The 9,400-nt window shown below is 39.2% G+C and overlaps 1 protein-coding gene and 1 long non-coding RNA gene across 2 annotated transcripts; one reads left to right on the top strand and one right to left on the bottom strand.

Annotated features, from left to right (window-relative positions):
• Window positions 1-378: 378 nt before the first annotated feature.
• LOC149678804 (uncharacterized) lies at window positions 379-4,032 on the bottom strand. The gene is made up of 3 exons (XR_016366157.1): window positions 3,699-4,032; window positions 3,314-3,641; window positions 379-3,114 (listed from the first exon to the last, which is right to left on the bottom strand). It is a non-coding gene; the product is annotated as an uncharacterized LOC149678804 (long non-coding RNA).
• Window positions 4,033-4,507: 475 nt separating this feature from the next.
• Window positions 4,508-7,239, top strand: LOC149678803 (uncharacterized). The gene is made up of 2 exons (XM_089836752.1): window positions 4,508-4,611; window positions 4,689-7,239. Exon 2 carries the CDS (start codon window positions 5,436-5,438, stop codon window positions 7,203-7,205), a length of 1,770 nt encoding a protein of 589 aa, XP_089692878.1. The 5' UTR covers window positions 4,508-4,611; window positions 4,689-5,435; the 3' UTR covers window positions 7,206-7,239.
• The last annotated feature ends 2,161 nt before the right edge of the window (window positions 7,240-9,400 follow it).

Here is a 9,400-nt window from a genome sequence, read left to right as displayed (position 1 = left end):
ATCCTATCTTAAAAGATCGCTGAGATCGCCCTGCCACGAGAGAGGACCAAGGTCGAGGCTTCTAGCTTTAGCCCTCCCCCGTTAAAAATACCTACGGTCCTCTCCTAAAAACTTTCCATAAGGAAAGGGGTGAATCCCCTTTCAAAAGATGAAAGATAACAACTCTTTTGAGTCCCCAAAAGAAGGAGCCCAAAAAGGCAGATTCTCTTTACCCGCGGAACCAGGAGGTTCTATGAAAAGATGTTTCTCACATTATTAAACTTCATGTAAATAAAGTTATATTATTTTAAATGTTACTTAAAGTTGAAGTTATTTTGTACGCGACCGGCTTTAACCGTCCCCAAACTCCAAAGCCCTAAACTCCGCGCTACACTTGGTTAATTCTAGTGGGTAATGGTAGTGAAAATATGAATATAAATATAAATATAAATATAAATATAAAACTTAAAAATATATTTATCTTCAACTATAGCTTAAACAGTGTAAATAAAAAGTGATGAAGAGTAGTAGTTTTATAACTTGAGCATTCTCTTAATGTGCTCTAAGTCCCTTATTTTCCGCTTTTCTCACTAAGCATGAAGGTAAAATATAAACCGATTTTAAGTTTTGTTTCTCGTGGGATAGGCAAAGATATAAAAGTAGAGTCGAAAACAATAAGACTACAAAACGATCTCTCTCCGCTTTATAAATTATTAAATGAACATTATCTTATGAGATGCCATTTACCAATGTCCGATTTATGGATACGTAACTATTTTGAGTTAGTGAAGGACCAATTTTGAAATATGCAAACCCCGAAAAAGAGGCCCCCATTGACTGGGGCCCCAGTGCCAGTGGCAGTTGGGGCCCTATGGCCAGTCCGCCCCTGCTCCTTTAAGTTTCAAATTTAAATTTTAGGGGTGTTTAGGTTAAAATCGTGCAGTTATGCACTAAAAACAATAATGTTCAAAAATAGAAAGTTAAGATTTTTGTAAAATTGAATAAATCCGTCAACCATAATCTAAGTTCTTTAACCATAGTTTCAAGTCAGTTTATCAAAATAGTTTCAAGTTTTTAATTTCTTACGCCAAGTTGCTCCTCTTCCATATTCTTCTTAAGGGTTCAGGTTTCTTTCTCCTTCTTCTCGATTTAAGGGTTAATTATTATTATTTTTCCTTTTCTGCGATTTAAGGGTTAGTTATTTTCTTTTTTTTTCTTTTAATATTTCGCGCACTCGCACTCCTTCTCTTCTTCAACTTAGGGGTTAAAAAAAATGTCTCCGAGTTTCTCCGAAAAATTAAGGATTCAAATTGATTAAAAATAAAGGTATCAAAATGAATAAAATAAAATCTCCAATTCTCTTCCGAAAAATTAAGGATTCAAATTGACGAAAAATAAAGGTATCAAAATGAATAAAATAAAAGTTTCAATTTAAAATTTACTCCGTAGGTCTAAGGATTTCTTAAGGATGAGCCGACAGGGTTTCGTTAATAAGTTCAGGTATCGACTGATGGTGGGACACGAGGGATTTCGTATATATAACTTCTAGTTTCTCGCTAGGATCTCTGGGACAATGACGTTTGTTGATTGACTTTGGTTTGGCGAATAGTGGACCATATTTATGATGTAGCCGGGCGTATTCATGTTATCAACGAATAGGCAAAACTTTTAATTCTGGGACCAAATTGGGATTGGTCAGTTTAAGGGTTTAAAAAATGTTCTAGAAGTTTCTCGGGCCAGGTACCAGGATAGTGACTCAAGGTCTTGTTGCTTGGGGTCTAAATAAGCGAGACATTTTTCTGGGTTCTTGAAAAATACTGTAGTTGCTAGGTATTTCATTTTCCACTGTGGATATAGGGGTATAGGCTAGTTCTAGCAAAGAAAATATAGAACTATCGTACCCTAGAATGGAAGTCCGGGAGATTTTTAACGGGCGCTCGTGTGACTATGCGCTTCCCTACTTGAGAGGGGGAAGAAGCCTTAATCTGGGGGAGGTAGACATTTGACGAAACAGGAAGTCTGAAATCTCAAGTTCAGTTCAGATCCACAGTTTAGGAAACCCAAATTATATAGAATCAAATAGAACTGGCGTCTGGCGCTAGCGTTTTCGTTTTGATCTAAAACTCTTCCCCTCGGGCCTCGGTGCTTGAATATTGTTTATTTTTTAAAGGTACGGTTTTATAAAATATTTTCAAACAATATTGACCTAATAGTTAATGAAATTTGAGTTTAAGTCTCCTTCTTTTTTGAAAATAGTAAAGTTAAATAAGCAAGTTATCAAAACGGGAAAATATAAGAGTTGCAAAAACTGTGAAACGAAAAATAGGAAAATAAAAGGCGTGTTTTTTATTCCTTTTCCTTAAAAAATGCGATCGAAAGTGCGAGAGATTGATGAAAATTGTAAATAATAAGGGTCTTACGCCAGAAAACATAAACCAAAACCACTATGTTTGTGAATTGTGATCCATGTTTTCAACAATGCACGGGTTAGATTTGTACGCAGCCAGTGCTAGGACTTTTAAATCCAGTTTGGAGGGTAAAATGAACTATTTGGCTGAACTGAACTAGCCTGAATCCAAGAGCGAGAGGTTTTCAGCGTTCCTCCCCCCTATCTTCCCCTTCTCTCTTCTAGGTAATCGCATAGTACCACGCTCGGGGCGATCTTTTCCACCCCATGGTTCTAGAAAGTTCTGTGCCAACATTGATGGGCTAGTTCCTCATCTATTGTACGAAATAATTTCTTTTCAGTTTATTTTAAAAGGATAGGTTTAAGTTTAAAGGGCTAGTATTATCTTTATAATGTTAATTTAAGGTATTTCGTTGTTAATTTAAAGATTAATTGAAAGTTTAATTTGACTTTCGAAACAAGATGGTTATAATTCATCTTAACATAACTTGAAGTTGTTACTAAACTATCACCATTGTAATCCTGTTCATTAACAGAAATACTATGATTAATCAAACTTGCAAATATAGTAGAATTCATAGTATGTTGTAACTTGGCTGATTTAGGGAACTAATCTTGTGGAATCGGGGAGATGTATCTACGAAGCATGTTCGAATTTATATTCCAGAGTTGTGAATAGATCACGTGTCTTGAAGGAAATCGATGTGGAAGAACTAACAAGCGATAACCTGGTAAGATGAAGGGTTTTATATTTTTATTTTTTAGGTAAAGGTCTGCTGCCAACTCGCACTGCCTCTAGCGGTGCTTTTGGCGTGAAGGAGGATACCCTAATGGCGGCCCGCCACTGCGTGTAGTTTCAAAGCCACCATTGGTCGACTCGACTAATTTAATTTTATTCTTTTAAGGGAATTGATTTATTGTTCGTACCCTTCGATGTGACTGCTGGTCTTCAAAACTTTCCGTTTTACGAGTTATCATCTTGGTTTGAAACTGGCAAATCCACAATTGTTTCAAAGCCTCCCGTAAAGTACACTTCTACTAACGTTTCAAATGCTATAAAGATTGAAAATCATGTTAGTAACCAATTTATTGTTGGCAGTTTTGGTTGAAAACCGAGATTGATAATAAAACAAACGTAACTCTCGTTTTCAGGTCTCTGTACTTCTCTTCTTCTCAATTGTTGTTGTTGCCTTAGTTCAACGTACAATTCTTCGTGTTCTCTTCAAGAAGACTTCATCCTTTTTCGAAATATTATCTGCACATTTAAGACCTTTAGTCAATCAAGGTAAATTAAGCGTCAAGGTTTCAATACCTTTGTTGTCATTCTGGATAATTCAATCTTAGTAAAGTTTATGAAACAACTATTCGTGTACGCAGGATTGTCTTTAAAGTGGTTTCCATTAAGAGAATCTGGAAAAATAATGCTGTCTTTTTATCTCGTATTCGCATTCGTTGTATCCATTTGCATAACGTGTAACTGTAAATCCAAGTTCACAGATTCTGGCTACATAAAGATTGACACTTTTGCTCAGTTACTGCAAGATACTACTGTGAAACCTCGTGTACTTCTTTCAAGCAACGAACACGTACTAATGATGAAAAAGGAGAGTGATATTTATTTATATTACAGGGTTCTACCATGAATCTATGGGTCTATCATAAGTTTATAAGAAATGTTCCATAAATATGACACTTCATATACTTCGTAATGCTAGAGACTTAAGGCGAGCAAGTTCGAGCGGTTTTGCATTCCATCTTACTATTTAGTCTGTACTAAGCCTTTGACAAGCTCTCAGTAATCAGTGGCACGCTTAGGGATCGAACATATCTTATAAACTTATGGTTTATTGCCTTGTTTTCAAAGATGATTTTGGTCGCTTTGAAATCTTAGAATATGTGGATCTATGAAAAAATATTTTACAGGCAGATAAGGATGACGTTATGAAACGATTGTTGGAAAGGTTGACTGAGACAAACGGTTTTCTGGAAATTGTCAATATGTTGACCGAAGGTACCATATACAATGAAATTCTGGAAGGAAAGGAAGCCCTAATCATTAGTGAGCTGTTGATGATCGGTTCAGCTCCTTTTGCGTTTAGCAGTCTGAAAGATGATTTAATTGAAAAAAGCTTCTATTTTGGGCAAGAATCTCTCAGCTCATCTGTTGTTACACTGCCACTTAATCGAACTCTACCACCGATCGACAAGGAGCTGATAAACCGAGCGTGAGTTTGTTTAGTTTATAAGCCATAATATCTTAGATGTTTGTGTTGAAGTAAAACTATTCATTAAAATTTAAAAGTCATTCACGAGGTGAATAACGAAGATATTGATGCTATGACATCACATTGAATAAGAGACCTTGTTTGAAATTGTTGTAACAACGTAATTACGCCTACAGATTACACCTACTACTGATAAGACTTAGTTCACGAGTTGACCGATAGGGGCGTGTTAGGGATCTCTAGAAAGAACCGTTAGAGATCACTCTGGAAAATGACGCGGAACTAGTTAGTTCTATTGTAATGCTTTAATGGATTTTAGCTAATAAAATAATTTATGATATTGGTATAACTTGAATACATATGTTCTATTATTCAACCGACATACACAATAAGTGGCGACGGAGGCGAGATTGGATTACAACGGATACCTGGACTATTCCATAACTCAACTCGCAAGCTATCCAGTAAAAAGCAGAAGCCCCGGCAGACGACGTCCACGAGGGAACAAAAAGAAGATAGAACTTTTTCAACACCACGCTCGTGAGTTACAAGTTACAACTATATTTAAGGACGCCTGACGAAGGAAATTAAATTAGTGGAGTCAAGATTTACGTCTTACGAAAGCTTAGAAAAAAACTTTAATACAAGATTAAAGAAGTAAAGGTTTAACACGTAAGCCAAATTTAACTGAAGCCGGAAAGGAAGTAGGAAGTGGAACTTAAGCCTTGGTCTACATCAACATTCCACTTAAGCCTTGGTCTACATCAACATTATCAAACATCAATTTCGATTTGGAAGGAAGATTTTGAAAGATAATTATCAAGATGGAGAACGATCCAATGCCTAGAACGCAAGGAGCGAGACTTTCAACTTACGATAGTACTTACGAAACATGGAAACAGTACTCTCTACGATTAAACTCATTCTTCGCAGTCAACAACGTTCCAGAGGCTATGAAAGCAAATCATTTATTCACTTTGCTTGGCGCTCGCGAACTCTCGCTATTAACGGATCTAGTATTCCCAGCAGACATAGCTACAGTAGCTTATGCCACGTTAGCGTCTACGATGGACACTCATTTTAACCCGAAAACATGCAAGTATGTTGAACGATTTCACTTCACGAAACGTCTACGGAAGTCCGGAGAATCATTGGCTGATTACATGGCCGAACTCAAGCGGCTTTCCCGATACTGCAAAATGGGAACAAATTTGAACGAACGCCTTCTAGAACAACTGGTTCTGGGAATAAACAATCCGTCAATGCAAAGCAAGGTTTTCGAGGAGCTTGGAAAGGATGAAGATGCTACATTGGACGAAATAATTAACGCCATTCAAGGGATGGAAACCGCTTCGAAAAACACTCACGTTTTAAACACCAACGGAGATAATGGGACAACCATCAATGCCGTAGGAAGCAATCGACACCGAGATAAAACGAAGCAGAATAACCAGGACACCCAACGAAATCCCAATCAAAAGGGTAGATCTCAACCTGGAAGATTCGTACCAAACTCTTCCCAATGCATTAGATGCACTAAAGGAGGACACAAATCAAGTGATTGCCCATACATTCAGGAAACATGTCATAACTGCCAGAGAAAGGGACATCTAGCGGCAGCCTGTCTGGGAGCAGCTAAAACAGCGGCAAATTCTAACAAGCCCATGCAGAGAGGTCGATTCCAGAAACCTCGTACTAGCCATCACATTCAAGATTCCAACCCGGAATATTCATACCCGGTCTATAACGTTAAAGGAAGTTCCACACTCACTCAAGAAGATTACGAGGTACCGCCAGCAGAGATAGTAGAACTAGAAGTCAATGGAACACCCATCCCTTTCGACCTAGATAACGGTTCTGGACACGCCATGATTACGGAAAGTTGGTTCGACAAAATGAGGTACAAGAACAAGGTTCAGCCTTTTAATCGAGCACCACTGCAAGCCTACACCGGACATAGCCTAAAAATTACAGGCGAAACCAAGGTTACAGTAAAATTCAACGGAAAAACGGCTGATCTGCCAGTTTTAATAGTACATGGACCCGGACCAAACCTATGTGGAAGGAAGTGGTTATACTCGTCATTGAACATTCTCCCATCGATCTACCATTCCGCAAGAGTAAACCAGACCTCGAAACAATCTAGAGATGAAACCAAGAATGGCCAGTTACAGACCATTTTGGACAAGAACGCAGACCTTTTCACGCCGGAACTCGGGAAGTTAAAGGACGTGCAAGCTCATCTACTTTTGAAGCCTGATGCCATACCGAAATATTGCAAAGCACGATCGATACCGTATGCAATGAAAGAGGATGTAGAAGAGGAAATTCAAAGAATGGTCAAAGTTGGAATTCTGGAGCCAGTAGCCTTTTCAGAGTATGCGTCACCAATCGTACCAGTCCAGAAGGTTCAGACACAGAAAAACCACGATGAAGGCCAACGCATAACAGCAAAAAGGAACTCCATAAGAATCTGTGGGGACTTTAAAACGACAGTAAACCCAAACTTGGACACAGAAGTTTATCCACTGCCTCGAGCCGAAGAAATCTTCTCCAAGCTAGCGGGATGTCAATACTTCTACAGATTAGATTAAAAGGAAGCATATAATCAACTTGAGCTCGACGAACCCTCTAGAAAATTCACGGTGATAAACACGACAAAGGGTCTATTCAGATATACCCGATTACCTCAAGGAATATCATCCTCATCTGCAATTTTCCAGCGACACATGGAAAGAATCTTACAGCATCACCGTAATGTATCGCCATTTTTGGACGACATATTGCTTGGCGGCAAAACGGCCGAAGAACATCTAAAATGCCTCGATGCCGTTCTGACAACATTACGGGAAAATGGACTGAAGCTAAAGAAAGAGAAATGCAAATTCCTAGAAACAGAAGTCGAATTCTTAGGACACCTCCTAGACAAAGACGGATTGCATCCACAAGAAAGCAAATTAACAACAATCAAAGGAGCACCCCCACCTGAAAACGTTGAACAACTTCGCGCTTTCTTGGGACTATTGAATTATTACTCCAAATTTTTACCAAACAACGCTACAAAATTAGCACCACTCTACGAGTTGTTACATAAGGAAGAAAAATGGAATTGGACGGAAAGACACAGGAAAGCCTTCGAAGATGCCAAAACATCTATCTTAACCTCGAATCTGCTGGTACACTACGACGTTTCACGAGAAGTTCACCTCGCAACAGACGCCTCGCCGGTAGGGTTAGGAGCCGTGATCTCTCACCTGAACGACAAGGGGGAAGATCAACCAATCGCATTCGCTTCTAGAAGTCTAACGACGGCAGAACGCAACTACTCACAAATAGAGAAGGAAGCTTTGGGAATAATTTTTGGAGTAATGAAATTTAGTGACTATTTGTACGGGAAGAAGTTCATGCTTCACACAGACCACCAACCGCTAGTGACGCTATTTGGAGCGAAGACGCAAATTCCACAAATGGCAGCAGCTCGAATACAGCGTTGGGCTCTTTTGCTATCTTCATATAGCTATGAGATAAAATTTCGGAAAGGTTCGCTAAACGGAAATGCCGACGCTCTGAGTCGATTACCTCTACCGATGGAACAAAATATTACGCCAGTACCAATGGAGTATGTCCTATTACTCAGAGATATGGATAAGGGTCCCTTATCGGTTAAGGAACTCGAACTTGCAACAAAACAAGATCCCGACCTAAAGCTCGTAGCAAAATACATGAGGGAAGGATGGCCGAGCAGGAAGATTCCGACAAACCTAGAACCTTACCATCGAGCAAGACTGGAATTGTCAAACTACGAAAACATACTACTCCGTGGAAACCGAATAATAATTCCGAAAGCTTGTCAAGCAGAGATGTTAACAGAATTACACAGCTCGCATCAAGGCATAGTAGCAATGAAGAATTTGGCAAGGGCCAAGATATGGTGGCCATCGCTAAACTCTGATATAGAAGAAATGGTCAATTGCTGCTCCACGTGCCAAAATTCAGCGCCAATGCCAAAAGCTCATTATCAGGAATGGAAGAAACCGACAGGTCCTTGGCAAAGAGTACACGCAGACTTCGCAGGGCCCATAGAAAATAAATACCTCCTCATAATAGTGGATGCGTATAGCAAATGGATCGAAGTCGAAGTAACATCCAACACGTCTACGGAAGCAGTAACACGAAGCTTACGCCAACATATGGCTCGATACGGCATTATCCCAACTCTCGTCACAGACAATGGAACTTGTTTTACAAGCGAGGCATTTAGAGATTTTACATCCCAAAATGGAATAAATCATTTGAGAACAGCACCATACCACCCAGCCAGCAACGGCCAAGCAGAACGAACTGTTCGCACAGTAAAAGAAGCTTTGAAGAAAGTTAGTGCCGGTACATTAGAAGCCATCGATACGCTAAACGCAGGGTTACGAACTTTCCACACAGGAACCCTTGAAACAAGATTGGCAAGAATTCTTTTAAACAATAGGAGAACACCAAATTCTTCGGGAAAATCACCAGCCGAACTAATGTTGGGTCGACAAATAAGATCTAGGCTAGATCTGTGTAACCCGAAGAAACAGTTTCCACACGAAAACTCTCAAGGTTCAGATCCGGAAAAGGAAGGAACATCCCAGGGAAAATGTTTTGAGAACTCAGACCCCGTATATGCCCGGAACTTTGGTAAAGGAGAGAAGTGGCTAAGAGGAAGAATAAAACGTAAACTTGGAACAACCATGTTTGAAATAGAAACAGACTTTGGAATAATTAGAAATCACCAAAATCAAATACGCCGAAG

The sequence above is a fragment of the Phalangium opilio genome, unplaced genomic scaffold, assembly GCF_054372755.1.
Source record: "Phalangium opilio isolate 3A_F unplaced genomic scaffold, DU_Popi_V2 ptg000042l_1, whole genome shotgun sequence".
NCBI lineage: Eukaryota > Metazoa > Arthropoda > Arachnida > Opiliones > Phalangiidae > Phalangium > Phalangium opilio.
This window is presented reverse-complemented; position numbering and strand designations above follow the sequence as displayed.

Excerpts from the sequence above, each read along its gene's own strand:
- LOC149678803 (XM_089836752.1), top strand. The coding sequence starts at position 5,436 with ATGGAGAACGATCCAATGCCTAGAACGCAAGGAGCGAGACTTTCAACT.